Source organism: Penicillium crustosum, assembly GCF_028827405.1.
Source record: "Penicillium crustosum strain IBT 35664 chromosome Unknown utg000004l_segment0_segment0, whole genome shotgun sequence".
NCBI classification, from domain to species: domain Eukaryota; kingdom Fungi; phylum Ascomycota; class Eurotiomycetes; order Eurotiales; family Aspergillaceae; genus Penicillium; species Penicillium crustosum.
In genome coordinates, this window is record NW_026623125.1 from 2,151,149 (window position 1) to 2,167,917 (window position 16,769).

Sequence of the window (16,769 nt, forward strand, 5' to 3'; positions counted from 1 at the left end):
TGTCACGCTCAGAAATGATAGTCGGTCACATGTACAAATCTATGATCAGACAAGAGCACTCTAGCACAGCAAAGTTCGCGGTCTCACGATATAGCTTACGATGACAGAATGTAAACCTCGTATGGTCTTAAACTCGAACCAATGAATCATATCTCAGGTGCCAAAGTTAATCCAATCAGAACCCCATTCTCGTTTTCGTCATGGCGGTTTTTTCGGTCCATGGCTTGACATTGTAATCTGACCATTGAGAAAGCTTGAAACATACGAGCGATGATATATATGAGAACGATCATGGAGTAATGCTCTACAAAATTGTTAGATAAAATACAAACAGCTACTAAAAGCGAACACCTACTGCCATGACATATTCTAGGTCCTTTGTTGAATGGAATGAACCCGGGCATATCTCCTACCAGATGTTCCCATCGTTCTGGTTGGAACTCCTCCGGTGCGACTCCCAGAAAGCCAAAAAGAGGAATATAATCGAAACCCAATGTATGATTCCGTCTAACGCAGTAGTCACAATACGCAACTGGTTCCACTGGAAGTCCCATCAACCATGATACGCACCGGGGTATGGGGGTCACTTTGAGCAAACAGATGATGTTTTCTCTTATTCTAATCTAAAAACCCCGAAGAATTCCATGCCGAGAAATTAATCTCTGCCACTATTAACTGAAATACCCCCATCCCTCCAAACCCAAGCCGATGTCCTCAGCATGTTGAAGATACCGAGGTCTTCAGGTGATGTTAGTATCTTGAAAGAGAATCAAAGTATAGGTGTTTAAAATTGTCAATAATGTCCGTAAACTTTCATCTGTTGATGAATTATTTCGTTGGATAGCACCACAAGTCGCTCCACCCCTTCCAGCATCCTTCAGCATACGGGTTGAAGCCAAATGCATCGCAGCAATCTTGATTCGGCTTGTTGTCGTAGTACTTCTCGCTACACAGATTATGAGCTGATACATCCTTAGTCGTTGATACTTTTTTGCTTCCGTCGGGGTGCTTGTATCCGATAACCTGGTAATCTTCTCCACAGGCTGTCCAATAGCATCTCATAACCTGATCTGTACCTAGTATGTTGTACAGCATACCCTAACCCCACCGAGCTTGCATAACTATTGCATTACCCACTTGTGGCTCCTATTATTAACCCACCGATCAGGTCGTCTTCCTCAATGGATTGACTAATAATGGCCCTTGAGACAGGGGCAAGGAAGTGAATCTAACATTTTTATGTATGAGCGCTGGGTAACACAACAAGTAGGGAAATATTCTTATGTACATTGAATATACAGTTATGTAGACTAGACATATTCAGCTAAGAAATTCCACGCCATGTAGTCTCGGCCTAATGATAAACAGGGGCAGCCAAATCCCTTCTATAAACATATGTTGTACAAGATGTATGGGGCATAAATATTAGACTGTCCCCCTGACAACAATTCTGTCAATATAAATCCCACTAATCTTTTTATAGCATTTTTTGCCGTTTTTAAACAATCGAGTACTATACCTATTTTACACTAATTACATTATCCATCCATGGAAACCTTTCATCTGACTTGTTTACTAAGCACAATTAAGGGTCACTGGGTAATCACCCAGTGAGCAGGAACATGCAGCCGGGCATGTACATTCAAAAGCCTTAAGCCGAGTTAAATTTCCACAGAGTCAACATAAGCTTTCATGGGAACATTCGTAAACTAGTGGCCTTGGCTATAGGTGAATTTGATAGCAGAGAGAGCACTAAAAAAGTGAAATATATATATTCACAGATCATTTGCGATTGACCACCTTCTGCCTAATCGTTTCACTTCTTCGATGGAAATTTTGATTTTTGGTTTGGAAATGTCATCTATTCTTTTCTAAACCACAAGACAAACGAGTCAAGGTGCTAGTTCTAGACGCCAGACGTTGATGAATCCATTTATTTTGCATGCATTTATATCTAAATCGAACATCTAATACATATCTTTCAGCCCGCTCTACTCTGAGCCCAGCAGATCAGAAAGCTTATCCAAGTAAGCATGAGGCCTGACATCACCAGAAACAAAGTCCTCCTTAGAAGAGACACCAGTCAAAACACCCAGCGTACCACCAAGCTTCCCCTCAAGTCCAAAGCGAATATCCGTATTCGCGCGATCACCAACCATGCAGGCCCGGCTACGATCAAACTTGAACTTGCCCTCGATGGAATCCATCATAGCCTGGCTAGGTTTGCCGAGCGCAATTGGCTCCTTATTCAACATCATTATCAACGGCGCGCTCATAGAGCCAGCGCCAGGGAACAGAGACCCAGAGCTCGGGAGGGTGGAGTCGATGTTCGTAGCGAGGAAGACCGCTCCGCGTCTGATGTAGTGGTATGCCAAGGCCATCTTGAGGTAGTTCATGTGGAAGTCGAGGCCAACGAGCACGACTCCGACTTCGGGGTCTATGATGGATTCATCGCCCGCCGCAATCTTCTTGTAGTCGTCTGGTGTGACGTCGCGGCGGTATGCGGGGTCTGTGCCGCCAATGAATGGGACGTTCTCGGAGCGGAGCTCTTGCTCAATGCCTGTCTCGCCAATCACGTAGACTTTGCGCTTGTTTTCGGGGAGCTGGAGGATGCGAGAAATGTATATAGAGGAACTGTATGATGAGGAGAAGATCTCTTCCTATTTGGTTGTGAGTCACGCGGCATCTGACATGGTAATGGTTGGTATCACTGACCACTGTACTGGGAATTCCCAAGCTTTCCAGTTTCTTGCGGTAGTCTGCGCGCGACTTGGTGCTGTTATTCGTCACGAAGACCACTTGCTTTCCTGCGGGGATTATCAACCTCCGCCTTTTGCCGACTTGAGAATTAATGCGCACCATTGTTTCGGAGAAGCTCCAGTGTCTCCACTGTTCCGGGGAAGAGGTGGTCGCCGGACCATAGAACACCTAAATTATCATGGTCTCAGCGGTTGTTGCGACGCGGCGGGGTGGCTGCGGGGGACCTCCGCGGAGGGACAGCCGGGGTAGAGCGAGCACGGGGGACAGACCATCACAGTCGAAGAGGAATACCTGTACACAATCAAATCAGTAAATAGAACACTTCTGGTACATCAATGCGATCAAAAACGTGTACTAACATCAAACTTGGCCAGGAACTCCTGGAGGCCGGCCTTATCGCCGGTCAGGTAGCGGGGCGCGATTTGAGAGGTTTCTTGCGCCATGGTACCGGTAGGATCGGAATGCAGAGATAAAGTACAGTAAGAATGAAGATCACAAAGGTAACGAAGGGAAGAAATCAGATTTGAAGTAGATCGGAGCAATGGCAAGAGTCCGTACAACCCGAAGCGACTCCCCGGTGAATTGCGGGGCTCTTTATCTTCCTTGGCATTCGATCGTCAACTATCTACAACATGCAATATACAACATGCCTAGGTCTACTATTTTCTAGGCAGCGCAGTCAAACTGAACTTTCTCCTTTTTTTGCACCACCCTGTTTCCGGGCCCCGGGGATTGGAACCGCCCAATTTCCGCCAAACCCACACTTAGTTGGCCAGTCCAACTATGAGGGAGCGTAGCGTGACTAGGGAAAGCTTGGGAAGATAAATTGGTGCCGGGGTCAGACATCAACTAGAAATTGCTCTAGTAAGGCACAGGCTGAAAGCGACATGTTTTGAGGCAGAATGTATGTAGGGGTAATGGTGTAGGGATAATGGCACTTCCAAGGTTCCCAGCACACAAGACATAAGCATGCTAAAATGCCCAGATGCCTACCAAAGAATGTAATGATGTACCTAATTGTGTATCCGTCGGTTAAGGCGTCGATTTGACCCACGATAGTTACAACTGTAGGTTGAGTGACATCCATTCCCACCTGATCCCCGAGGAATACCGGGTGAAAGTCTTAACTTCGATGGTCGCACAAGTTGAATCCTGCCACCAGCACAATCGAGTGGATATATAAACGACACCAAATTGTCACCCAGGGCCTAAGCGTGTCGTAATGAAACAAGCACAAACCCATTGAGCATGCGTTTTGTTGTATTGGTTATAGCTTCATGCTGTGCCTTAATCTCTTGGAAATGGTTCGTTCCTGGGAGGAACTAGTGGAGCAAGATGACCAGCAATATAGGGGACAAAGGCTCTGTAGCAGTCTGCGACAAGAAGAAATACTGTCACATATCCCATTTATAAAAAATCGGAGAGCAATCTGTGCACATCATACAGTAGGTCCTCGAGGCTGCCGGGGCTGCTGATTCGAACAGACCCTATCAAGGTTGAAATAAATGGTGACTGGTCAGTTGGCTACTCACCTGGCGATTCCACACAAGCCCGTACACCCAGACACTTGGGTATGTTCGAGCAGAACCCAGATTGAAGACCAAGAACAACGACCAGAAACATATTAATGACCACCGGCCACCTCCGTCCACATTGGTCGGCCAGGACTTCGAAAACAATAGCCTCGAATGATTGAAGTATGAATATCGCAGTCATTTCTAGTAGCTTTACGGGTATGTCGAGTCCGGTGATCATGCTCAAGAGATGTTTGTAGCAGGCTTGGACACCCTCAAAATTGGGAGCACAAGGCACGCTTCCCTCTACAAACACATTCCGGAGGATGCATAGCACTTTTTCAAACAAGCTCCATGTCATATTGGCTGAATATAGGATAGTTAAGTACATGAATGATATGCTACCAAGCTTGGGTTATTTAGTGAATTATGGATACGGACGAAAATTCGCACACAAGCTAGCGAGCAGGTTAGTATGTCTGTTGGTGTATCTCCTTTGGTTTTTATTTTATTTGGTTTCTTTTTCCCCTTGAAGACCGCGATGATTAAAATTGCTTGGGATATATAGTTCTATTTTGTATTCCTTCCCCTCTTATATCAGTCGAGTACAACTTGAGTGCTTCACACATGGAGTGGTTAGGAACACACTTTTTAGTATATTCCAAATATTCTCTTCCAAACCAGTGGCTTCTCACCTCTTTGTATCCTCCATTTATTCGTTGACTTGAGAATCTCAGGACAGCCTCGCAGAAAAAACCCCCACTTCATAGCAAATTCCTCCGTGACCTCCCAATTCTCCGGACAAGACGGTACTCCCCAGACGAGTAACCTGGCATTACTAGTGCGAGTATCCCAAAACGCCGTAAGGTCATGGCACAATTCATCGTCATCAAGATTATCTCCTGCTTGAATGAGGTTGTCACGAAGCCGAGGAAATGGAAAAATATCAAGCCATGGATGATGTGGTGTTGAGCGTTGTAGATCTGTCGGACGCAGGTTTGAGGGGATATTATCCTCGAGAAGCCGAGGACCTTGTATACTGAATATTGAAATGATATCGTCTTGACAAAGCCACTCCGCGGTCATTCCCACGGCCATGACATTATCATAGGCTGCCCGAAGGACATTTAGTCTGCTTAGACTGATTAAAAGATCCGTCTTTGGCGAGCCCTCGAGATAACTATCCAAGGCTCTTTTTTCGAACTCGTCCATGAGAGCGTGTATGTTCGGAGGGGCAAATGTGCACTGCGAGTGTTGTGCCTCGCATAATGTGCATATGATTGGATTTAGGCGTGACTTCGCCCCGCCATTCACTAGTGCGAGGGTAGAAGTATCTCCAGTTGTAGGGGCTTGTGGTGCATCGCTTGTTTGCTTTTTACTTCGAGCACGTGCCTCGAGACGCGCTCCTGGATTCAGAAGAAACTACCGTGTTAGCTAGGTACGATTGATATCAATTATGTCATAGCTGATTGAAGATCTTACGGTAGGCTCTCTGATTTAGACGGTTCTGTATTCTCCGGCGTAAAGCCGGGCTAGTAACCCCCGTTAAATCGTCATCGGGAGAATAAGAGCTCGTTGAGGCGTTTGAGACTGGGGCGCTTGATGACATTGGGATTTTCATATGACGGGGATGCGAGGAGATTACGAAGGTTGACATGGGAACCTGGGAAGGTCGAGTGCAGAGCGATTAATCATCTCGAAAGGGTCCACAGGCATCAATTGTCTGGGTTCCAACTGTCTCAGTGTCCCGGGTAGGAACCTTAGAAGGCCTTACCTCGCAAATATTCCTAGGTTTTCCCCACAGATCACCCATATCACCCAATGAATTTCCTCATGCTTGAGTCTCCCCACATATTATGCTTTCTTTTGAAACCTAAGAAAACCTTGGAATCCCGGCTGCTTACCCCAAGATGTTCATTGGTCAAATAGCCCCGCAGTCTGCTTACATATAGACTTTCATTGGTCACCTAGTTAGTTGCTCCACACTTGGGATTACCTGTACCTAGTATACATAACTACTCTGTAGTTACATAGCTAATATCCGATTCGATACAGAACCTGCAACAAATCACGGAAGATTTGGGAATTGAGCATGTTGTATGATGCATAAGCTTTAATTCTAGACGTGTGATCTACAAGCTCAACGTGGGAAAGGGTTTACTTTACAATTCCAGATTTTTCGCATGACTCGATTATATTTCAAGTTCACTAGAACTAAGAAACACCATCACTTGCTAATATTTACAAAAGAACTTTGAGCAAGGTGTCGCCAATTACAGCCCCACTCGGTGGGTTTTGACCAGTTACCAACTTCCCACCTTTGCCGCTAACGACCACCTTCACACCGAATAAGCCATCGGCACTCTCATACTTTCCTCCACGGTTCCGCAGCTCGGTTTCCAAAAGGAATGGCATGTCTTTGGTGAATTGCATAGCTTCTTCCTCTGCATCGGAGAGACCAGTAACCACCTGGTCAGAAACGAGATATGTCCCATCGGACAGCTTGACATTCACAAGAGCAGCTGGGCCATGGCATAAGGCGGAGACAACTTTGCCAGACTCGTAGAATTCACGAATCAAAGACTGGGAATTGGAGTCATTTGCAAGGTCAAACATTGCTTTAAATCGTATGTTAGAGGCTAATTTGGTGTAAAGTATTCTGGATTCAAGGCAGGTGGTGTCAACTCACGGCCATGTCCACCAACGTAAAAGATTCCGGCAAATTCAGCCGATCTTCCGAGCAACGAAGACAATTTCACTGTTTCTGCCCAGACATTCTTATTTTCCCTCAAGAATGCTACGCACGCGGGGTCATCTTTGGTGGATTCAATGGAGTAAGGATTCAATGGTGCCTCCCCACCAGCGGGAGAGGCAACGACGATGTTGAAATGCGGCGCCAACTTGTTGTAAGGATGGACAAGCTCTGGCAGGTACCAGCCAGTAGGGGTCCCTCGACTAGGCAAGATGGCCTGAGAGGTGAGGACAAAGAGGAAGTTGGGTCTTTCAGACATCTTGATAAGGAGTTTGAAAGATGGGAAGAAGAGGTGATGAAGAATGTAGGAGATTAGCAATAGCAATACAGTTTATTGTACTCGCAGGTTTTGCAGTTGTTTACTAGCGTTTCTTCTTTAATATTTTATAGAACAGACGGTTGTCTTAGCAGAAGTCCCGAAGGGGCCAAGACTTGCGCGATTTTACAAAAAGAACATGATCTTACAAATCTTCACCAACGAGAGTTTCGGCGGAGTTGTGATAAATCCGTTGCAAAATACCGAGTATATTCGAGTGGAACAAAAAATGAATAAAATCAGGTGCATTTCTTGGATCATTTTGCTTACATGCTTACCCCCCACCTAGTGGAACTATTCGAGCCTACCTTGTACATCCTTAAACCCTAAAACCTTGAATCCTATGTGGATATCATATGGTTGTTTGTAAGCATCTAAGTAACTGATTTTTGAGGGAAGTTTCTAGTAAAACAGGCAGCCTTTTGAGAATTGTCGAATATAAGTACCGGAGTTTGGTCTGGTAGAAATCCATTGTACCCAGAGTCAGATCTTACTTCCTTGCCACTACCCGCATCACCACCTTTATTTCATCTTCCACACCAGACTCCTGACAACTACTCGGCACCATGACCTTCACTATTACTGTCCTCTTCCCCAACCAGCCTGATGCCAAGTACGACATTGACTACTACACATCGCACCATATGCCTCTAATCAAACAAAGCTGGGCGAAGTATGGAGTGCAAAATTGGTCCGTAACCACTTTTTCCCCCGGTCCCGATGGGGCACAACCACTTTACGCGTTTGGTAGTGTTGTTGTTTGGGAGAACAAGGAAGGGGTTGAAAAAGCATTCGCAAGCCCCGAAGTGGCTGAGGTCATGGGCGATGTTCCGAAATTCAGCAACAAGGAGCCGGTATTCTTGTTTGGCTCGCAAATCGAGGCACCGAAATAAATGCCTTTGGAGTGAGGTACGTCATCCTGATTTTTGGTTAGCATATATTTAACTTGCCAATGGCCATTGGAATTGTCTCTAATGTAAGGTATAGGGATGAATACATTGGCGGTCTCATTGCGATTTGAACCACATCTATCCACGCCAAATCTTGACTTTTGGGTTTTCCTGTGAAGAACCGAAATTTTACACACTGTTTACTTTTGCCTGTCGTTATAATACCATGAAAGAGGACCAAATTTGTGTTCAGGAGCTTGACAATGTCACCCTAAATAAGTTTGAACATGGAGCCTATGTATTATCATAATCCCTGAAGCTCCCAAGGGTTTCTTTGCTAGAAGAGGGCAATCCTCTTGAAGTATATAACGATGTGTAATTGATGGATTCCGAGTTCACAAGTATCTCCTTTTCCGGCGAAGCTCCAATATACCCGATAGTGCAGTCGTGGGTCCACATGTAAGCAAGCCGCAGGTGGTAATAACTCTTTTTCTGGTCACCACATGAACGCAAACTTAACTCCGGCGAAGCTTTTGATTTACTTACAAATACGATAAAATAAAAGAAGATGAAAGAGGGGGGAAAGCATAAAAGACTTGCATCGGCCCATGAGTCTCAATCGAAGAAGCAATTCACGCATCTACATAATTTATTTTACAAAGGGTATCTCGCCGGAAATCTTCCAAAATGAGCGTGGCTACGCATCCTGCAGTTATAGCGCCTGGTATCAAGCAGCCCTTAAAAATCGAGCAGATTACCACCCCAAACGTCCAACCTTCGGAGGTCCGCATTCGTGTAGAATGGGTCCCATCAGCCCCCCTAGATGTCTTCCAGGTTGATGCGGGATTGATGGCTTCATTCCCACAAAGCCTTGGTGACACTGCCGCTGGTACGGTGACAGCAATCGGCAGTCAAGTTGACCATCTCAATGTTGGCGATAAAGCATTTGGGTTTTTCTTCCACAACGAGAAGGAGAAGGCTCAACAGATTTATGCTACAGTTCCCAAACACCTACTTGGTAAAGTATGCCTGTTCTATCCATACTTAAAATTCGAAAATTCGGGTTCTAAACAATGATTTAGGTCCCGGAGGGCGTTTCTCTAAAAGAAGCGGCAACTCTGCCAAACAACTTCTGTACCGCATTCATTACCCTTCGTCGAAACCTTGGTATCGATCTCCCGTGGCCTCATGAAGAGGAGTTCGTTCCTAGCGAACAGCATGCTCCCATCCTTGTGTGGGGAGCATCCACTTCCGTTGGTCAATACGCAGTACAGATCTTGAAACATTGGGGCTATAGCAATGTCCTTGCCACAGCCTCTCCGCGCCATCATGATAAGATCAAACGTTACGGTGCGAGGCAAATGTTTGATTATCAAGATAGCACTGTGGTCGAGTCAATCAAACAGTTCCTTGAAGCGGAGGATGGACAAAGCCAAATCCGTGTCTTTGATTGTGTGGACTCCAAGTTTGGTTCACTACGTCCTATCTCGAAGATAGCAGTCCAACCTGGGTCGGTCGTAGCTGCCTTACTTCCAGTTGTTATCAACGCCCCATCTGTGAATCAATCCGATCCAAGCATTGAACTAGCTTTTGATGTATCCACGGCAGCAGATTGGGCACACGGAGTCGAAGTACACAGCATCGCAAGCTATGGCTACGAGGAGGTAAGAATATCGCTCTAAAGTTTTTGAATAAACAATTCCATCTGACCATTTGTCTCCACAGGATGCTTTTCTAAGAGATCATCTCCAACGCGATATCATGCCTACACTGCTTGGAACAGGTGCTATCGAACCGAACAGTCAACGGGTAGTTGAGGGGAGAACGCTTCTTGAAAGGGCCACGAAGGCCTTGGGTATTATGAGAAGTGGGACAGTCAGCGGAGAGAGGCTGGTTTGGAGGGTTTGGACACCCGAAGAGTTCCCTGAGTTTCAGTAGAAGTTATGTTGGAATGCCATTGTTTTGTTTCGATGGTGGATATTTGAATAGCATAATCCCTAAATAACCTCCAGGTAGAGCTCCGCAAAGCCCATAAAGCCCATAGCCCAGCCCAACCCAACCCGCAAATGGGCTTTGCGGAACGCTACTCCAGGGCTCCACGGCTCCAGTGGAACCTCCAGGTCGCGAACCTCGGAAGATCTCGCGGAACCCACATCATCCCCAGATCGTCCCGTAGGTGTTCCTATCTCCATCTTAACAGTGGCGTGCCGTTAACCTGGGCTTATGAATTGGTGATATCGTCCTGATATACCGTACTTGTTGAGGTTCACCGGGTGAGTATCGCTCGGGTAAGAAATGAGTGAGAAATACCGTGCGATTGCCGCATTGAAACTTCTAGCTGATCTTGGGTCTAATATTATCGAGCGAAACGCTCAATCTCTTAGTACTGCATACATCCACTAGAGAGAGCCCATGGGTGCCCGACCTCTATTCGTATTATGTCAGCCTCTTTAGGGGGCTGTGGTGTGCGTTGGTCATTCCTTCCCTGTCGTGGGATGGGGAAAATTAGACAATAACCCCCCCCGTCTGTAGCACGGACTTCTTCCTTCTGATATTTCGTTTTAAATGAAGCCATGACTTTGAAAGTTAGTAAGCTAAAAGGTTCTTCCGTTCAAGAAGCAGGTCACAAACTGGAGATTCAGCTTCACGACAAGCAGAATCGCCGTCCAGTTCTCTCTCGCAAGGAAAAGCTCAGAAAAAGACACATTCACAAGTTACACAGCTACCTGGTGATCTAAGCCCTTCATGTTCTCAGCAGATGAATGATAAGCTGTGGGCGGAAGCCTATAGCCGTCTTTCCAACAAAGAACAAGAAGTGATAGCGAGGTCTTTGACGGCCGACCGAGGTGACATTGTTTTGATACCGGAAATCCTTCTGCGAGATGTACGAGTCAAACGAGAAATCTGCGATAAAAAGAGCTGGACCTTCCGATGCGGCGACCGCACCGTTCAATTGAGGGATACGGCAGGTAAAGTTCTGGACTGGCTGGACAAATTCAAGGCAGCAGGAGACATCGCGTCGAATGTCGATCCACTCCATGCTGGGGTGCCCTGGGCCGGCATTAGGTTTTTAATCCAGGTACTTGTGCCTTTGGCTTGCGCTTTCCAATCTCTAACCTGACGCAGGTGGTTCAATCAGAGCGAAACCAGATGGAAGCTCTTTTCCGTGGCCTTAATAGGATCTGCTATATCCTCTATAGGTGCCGAATATATGAAGTTCTCCTCTAATCATCCCAGGGCTCGTCTCAAGCACGCCAGAACCTCCAATTGGCTTTGACGGAATTCTACACCATCATATTGAGATTCCTGGCACAAGCAGCTCATGTCTACGAAAAGAGTTCTCTGCAAAGAGCCTTTACTGCATTCTGGTCACCTGATGACATTCAAGCCTTGGAGAACCAATGCCGAGAGCTCGAAACTCGTGCAGAAATCGAAGCACAGAACTGTGACAGATCCGCATCATCTGAAGCACGGAAACTTCTCCTCGAACTGCCGATGATGAAAGATTTAACGGACTCAATTTCTTCCACAGTTACTGCTATTTGGAAAACTCTACAGGAAAAAGAAGCCGGAAAGATCCTCAAGTGGATTTCTGAAATTCCGTACGAGGATCATCACAAGACTATTCGTAAAGGTCGCACAGCCAACACTGGTGGATGGATATTTAACCATGGACAATACAAGAAGTGGGAATCATCTAAAAGGTCAACAATATTATGGTTGCACGGCATTCGTGAGTCACCCTAGAGCTACTGGGGCCCGAGGGATACAGCTAACATTTACTCACCAGCCGGCGCCGGCAAGACCAAGCATATTTCTCGAGTCATCGACCATGTTACCGATCATTTATCAGACAATGCCATAGCTTACTTCTATTGCAATCGCTACGAGGCTTCACGTCGCAAACCAACGCACATCCGGGAAAGTTTTGTCAAGCAACTATCCACGTCTCCATCGGGCGGTGCTATTCAACAGGCTCTCGTTGATGCCTATAATGAGAACCAACGCAAAGGCGCAGCATCAACTAAGCTGAGTCTTGAAGAGAGCGAAAGCCTTGTTCTTGCATTGACTAAAGCTTATTCCGAGACAATATTAATTCTGGATGCCCTCGATGAAACTGATGTAGAAGATCGAGAAGATCTCATGGAGGCAATAGATCGCTTGGTATATCAATGTGCCAATCTGAAAGTTTTGATTTCTAGCAGACGCGATAACGATATCACGCGACGGCTTAAATTGAATGCAAATCTCAGTGTTGAGGCTACCGACAATCGAGATGATATCAGCAAGTTCGTCCGGGAGAAAATCGAGGATGCACAGCAAGGCCGACACCGGAACAAGCCTATCTCCGAGAAACTACGAGATGAAATCGTTACAACTCTTTTGGAGAAGAGTGAAGGGATGTAAGTTGTCATTACTCTTGATTCCATTTCGCGATCTCCGCTAATTGGAGCTATCTAGGTTCCAATGGGCAGCGCTGCAAATCAAGGAAATTCTAGATCTTCAACTCGAGAAAGACATCCGGGAACGATTGGGACGGTTGCCGAGGGGCTTGCAGGCAGCGTATGCTGCGATTTTCAAAAGAATCAAAAGATCTGGGGGAGCATGCCGGAAATTGCCGACCGAGCATTCCAATGGGTCCATTTCGCCTCCGAACCGATATCTTCAGATGCATTGGTTGCATTTGTGAGTCGGGACATGGCGGATGGAAAGACCAAGCATGCCGACTTGGATATACACGATGTGCTTGATGCCTGTTGCAATCTTTTGGACGTCGACAGGCATTCTGGACTCTGCCGTTTCTCGCATTTGTCAGTACAGGAATACTTGGAAGAGCACCATTACCAGACAAACAGATCTGTCACAGGTGGTAGCTCTCATGATGGGCTGGCAATGGTGACGATCCAATGTCTGCTTGAAACCAATGATATCAAGATTGCAAATGAGACGCTTGCCGAGGCATCTTCACTGAGATATGCGGCAAAATTCTAGCATCTTCATGCTAGAAAGTCTTACAACATAAACATTTCAGAGCGTTTGAAAGGTTGTGTCAACATGATGTTTAGCAAGGAGTTCTCTACGGCATATTCGAATTGGCTATACATCCACGATTGCGACCAGGATGATTCCGACGAGGATGATTCTGATCGGGATGCAGGGGCAATTTCTTCCCAGCACGTGAGTGAAATATTACCTGGACCATTATATTATGCGTCGAGATTCGGCTTTGAGTTCTCTGTTGAGAAATTACTCAGAGAAGGCGCAAAAGTGACCCGAGAAGGCAATCTCAGGAGCCCCATTGTGGTGGCGGCTGTTTACAGTCACGCAGGGGTCCTGCGTCAGCTGCTGGATGCTGATGTTTCGCAACTTATTCAGGTGGAGGACATGCGTTTCATTATGAAGAATATTGACGGGGATCTGACAGAGACGATGATGGTTTTGCTAGGTTCGGGAGCTTTTCATCTTGAAGAACTGCACAACTCGCGACAGAATATGACAGAAAGAACAACTTGGGAAGATGCAATCACTGCCGCAGCAAGAAACCCAAGGAATGGAGACAAGATCATAACAATTCTTCTCAAGGAGTGGGGATCTGGTGTCTGTATTACGGAGGATATGGTCAAGGCAGCGGCAGGGAATAGGGAGAGCGGAGATAAGGCCATGGAAATTCTCTTCAAGGAGTGCGGAGCCCATATTTCTATCACAGATGATGTGATGAAGACAGCTGCAAGGAATGAGTGCGGGGATAAGGTGATAACGATTCTTCTTGACAAGCGCGCCGATACCCCGATAATAGAGGATGTGATGATAACCGCGGCAGAGAATGAGAGTTGCGGAGACAGACTTGTAACGATTCTCCTCCGCTATAGAGGTGATATCCCGATCACAGAGAATGTGGTTAGAGCAGCGGCATGGAACCATAGTAGCGGGGGTAAGATCGTAGCCAAGTTCCTTGAGGAACGCGGGACCGATCTCCCTATCACGGAGGATGTGTTGAAGACAGTAGCGTTAAATTCCTGGGAGGGCGGAGACATCATAACCATCCTCCTCGAGAAATATGGAACCGATCTCCCTATCACAGAGGGTATTGTCACTGAAATTGCTAGAAGGTTTAACGGAAGAGTGATGGGGATTCTTTTCGAGAAATACGGAACCGATCTCCCTATCACAGAGGATGCAGTCCAGGCAGCAGCAAGGAATTGGAGGAACTGCGACGACGTTATAGCCGTCCTCCTCGAGGAGCGCGGAGCCGATATCCCTATCACAGAGGGTACCCTCGCTGAAATTCTCAAAACGTGTAACGAAAGAGTGATAAGGCTTCTCCTTAACAAAGGCGGAACCAATATCCTTATCACCGAGAATGTGGTCCTGGCAGCAGCGAGGAATTATTCGAGCGCGGAAGATATCATGACTATCCTCCTCGAGGAGCGCGGAGCCGATAGCCTTATCACAGAGGGTACTGTCGCTCAAATTGCTAGAAGGTTTAGCGAAAGAGTGGTGATGATTCTTTTCGAGAGATGCGGACCCGATATCCCGATCAAAGAGGGTACTTTCGCTCAAATTGCTAGAAGGTTTAGCGAAAGAGTGATGATAGTTCTTTTCGAGAAATGCGGACCCGCTATTACAATCACAGAGGATGTGGTCGAGGCGGCGGCGATAAATTATTCGAGCGGAGAAGATATTATGATCATTCTCCTCGAGGAGCGCAGAGCTAATATCTCTATCACGGAGGGTCTTGTCGTTCGAGTTGCTAGAAGGTTTAGTGAAAGAGTGATGATGCTTCTTTTTGACAGACGAGGATCCGATATCCCTGTTACCGAGGAGGTGGTTCAGGCAGCGGTACGGAATTGTTCGAGCGCGGATAAAGTGATGACGGTTCTCCTTGACAAACGCGGGGCCGATATCCCGATCACAGAGCGTGTAGTTAAGGCAGTGGTGGAAAATTACTCGAGCGGACAAGAAATCCTGACTATTCTCCTTGATAAATACGAAGCCGATGTTCCTATCACAGAGGATGTGGTCAAAGCAGCGGCGAGGAATTATTGGATCGCTGATAAACTGATGACGGTTCTCCTCGACAGACGCGGAACCAATATCCTGATCACAGACAACGTGATCAAAATCGCGGCAGAGAACGAAAACTGCGGGGATAGGCTTATGGAGATTCTCCTCCGCCACAGAGCCGATCTCCTGGCGACAGGGGATGCGGATGAGGCAGCGGCAGGGAATCATTCAAACATGTTGTTCAGCCGAGACGCGAGGTTGATACCGGGCGAGTCTGAGTTTACTCTGCCATCAATGCCGCGAGCAATTGAGGAGCCCACCACAGATCCAACCGAGTCTCCGAGAGCGAACTTTCACGGATACATGCGTGTCTTGTACCCCTTTCAATTGATTAAAGATTTCTCTCCTTCGACAAACAAACTTCCGTTGGATCAGGGAGACATGATTATGGTTGATTCTATTAGCCCCAGTGGCCGGGCCATTGGCACGGTATTGGATTCTGATTCTGCAGAATATGGCTGGGTTCCCACAGATTATTGCGAAATGTATGATGAACTACCTATGCGCCCTCTCCTCAATGCCTTGGCCGATTTACGGGATACCATACGAACCGGATGCATTTCATCATTGAGTGATCTTGAAGACCAAGATTTCATGCGAAGCCCTAACGCTGGTGTCCGTTTTCTTCTGGTAAGTCCCTTATGAGCAAGCAAAGACTTACGAAAGAACAGCACTGATTGCTCCGCAGGAGAAATCTGAATGTCTTATTCCAGAAGCCCCGCTGGTGAAGAAGTACGATGTAGTTCGGAGGGTCCGCAAGGCCCTGGTTTCAGACCTTTCTTCAATGTTCATCACCACCAAGCAGGTCCAAGATTCCGTTAGCAGAGGGTATTCCGATGAAGATGTGAAGGATATTCTAGACGAGATACTGATCAAATTCTTTAAGATCATCATTCGTGGCGTCCAATTTGTTGATGTATTGGATGAGGTTAGCCCGAGCAGGACCCCGGTCGAAATGTTTGTCTCCGGTCATTGATGATGATTCTGCTAGGAAGGGTGGTGACTTTGAGCTTTTCTTTTATTTTAAATTTATTCGTTCTCAAGTATCATGACCTATCTCATATTGAAGGCTCTAGGCAATCAATTTACATGATTGGTTGATCATCAGCGAGTAATGCACTTTCGAATTATCTGTATACTAGCTTGGAATAAAGCTAGGACTAGGAATATTTTGAGGTCAATTGGGCTAGGGAGTCAAGACAAATTGGTATGGGATGCACGGAATGGTGAAATGATGACATGTGCCGATCAATTAGTCGTAGTGAAAATATGAAAATAACTCAACTTTTATGTCAACGATCTTGCAGCCAATCCATAAACACCATTTCCTTCCATTGTTCACAGTCACAGGCCTGAGAATCGGGCACAAGTAGACTGCCTAGGTATAGTTAGGGCCTTAGACCAAACTACTTACATATATATCACCCCACAAAGTCCAAAAGCATCCATACCCACCTGAACACATACGTATG

The 16,769-nt window shown here is 46.3% G+C and overlaps 7 protein-coding genes across 7 annotated transcripts; 4 read left to right on the plus strand and 3 right to left on the minus strand.

Moving 5' to 3' along the window:
* Window positions 1-1,991: 1,991 nt before the first annotated feature.
* Window positions 1,992-3,203, minus strand: N7487_009852 (uncharacterized protein; the record flags this gene model as incomplete). The annotated part of the gene is made up of 5 exons (XM_056877582.1): window positions 1,992-2,660; window positions 2,716-2,807; window positions 2,860-2,928; window positions 3,030-3,051; window positions 3,120-3,203. The coding sequence occupies 5 exons, from the start codon at window positions 3,201-3,203 to the stop codon at window positions 1,992-1,994; spliced, it is 936 nt and encodes a 311-aa protein (XP_056726162.1).
* Window positions 3,204-4,167: 964 nt separating this feature from the next.
* N7487_009853 (uncharacterized protein) lies at window positions 4,168-4,476 on the minus strand (the record flags this gene model as incomplete). Its single annotated transcript, XM_056877583.1, has 2 exons — window positions 4,168-4,247; window positions 4,293-4,476. The coding sequence occupies 2 exons, from the start codon at window positions 4,474-4,476 to the stop codon at window positions 4,168-4,170; spliced, it is 264 nt and encodes an 87-aa protein (XP_056726163.1).
* Window positions 4,477-6,515: 2,039 nt separating this feature from the next.
* N7487_009854 (type 1 glutamine amidotransferase domain-containing protein) lies at window positions 6,516-7,285 on the minus strand (the record flags this gene model as incomplete). Its single annotated transcript, XM_056877584.1, has 2 exons — window positions 6,516-6,892; window positions 6,964-7,285. The coding sequence occupies 2 exons, from the start codon at window positions 7,283-7,285 to the stop codon at window positions 6,516-6,518; spliced, it is 699 nt and encodes a 232-aa protein (XP_056726164.1).
* Window positions 7,286-7,908: 623 nt separating this feature from the next.
* N7487_009855 (Dimeric alpha-beta barrel) lies at window positions 7,909-8,235 on the plus strand (the record flags this gene model as incomplete). Its single annotated transcript, XM_056877585.1, has 1 exon — window positions 7,909-8,235. One exon carries the CDS (start codon window positions 7,909-7,911, stop codon window positions 8,233-8,235), a length of 327 nt encoding a protein of 108 aa, XP_056726165.1.
* Window positions 8,236-8,919: 684 nt separating this feature from the next.
* Window positions 8,920-10,170, plus strand: N7487_009856 (zinc-binding alcohol dehydrogenase family protein; the record flags this gene model as incomplete). Its single annotated transcript, XM_056877586.1, has 3 exons — window positions 8,920-9,255; window positions 9,315-9,896; window positions 9,958-10,170. The coding sequence occupies 3 exons, from the start codon at window positions 8,920-8,922 to the stop codon at window positions 10,168-10,170; spliced, it is 1,131 nt and encodes a 376-aa protein (XP_056726166.1).
* Window positions 10,171-10,990: 820 nt separating this feature from the next.
* N7487_009857 (ATP-binding protein) lies at window positions 10,991-13,224 on the plus strand (the record flags this gene model as incomplete). The annotated part of the gene is made up of 4 exons (XM_056877587.1): window positions 10,991-11,311; window positions 11,470-11,965; window positions 12,023-12,635; window positions 12,708-13,224. 4 exons carry the CDS (start codon window positions 10,991-10,993, stop codon window positions 13,222-13,224), a joined length of 1,947 nt encoding a protein of 648 aa, XP_056726167.1.
* Window positions 13,225-13,287: 63 nt separating this feature from the next.
* Window positions 13,288-16,273, plus strand: N7487_009858 (uncharacterized protein; the record flags this gene model as incomplete). Its single annotated transcript, XM_056877588.1, has 2 exons — window positions 13,288-15,927; window positions 15,986-16,273. 2 exons carry the CDS (start codon window positions 13,288-13,290, stop codon window positions 16,271-16,273), a joined length of 2,928 nt encoding a protein of 975 aa, XP_056726168.1.
* Between the last annotated feature and the right edge of the window lie 496 nt (window positions 16,274-16,769).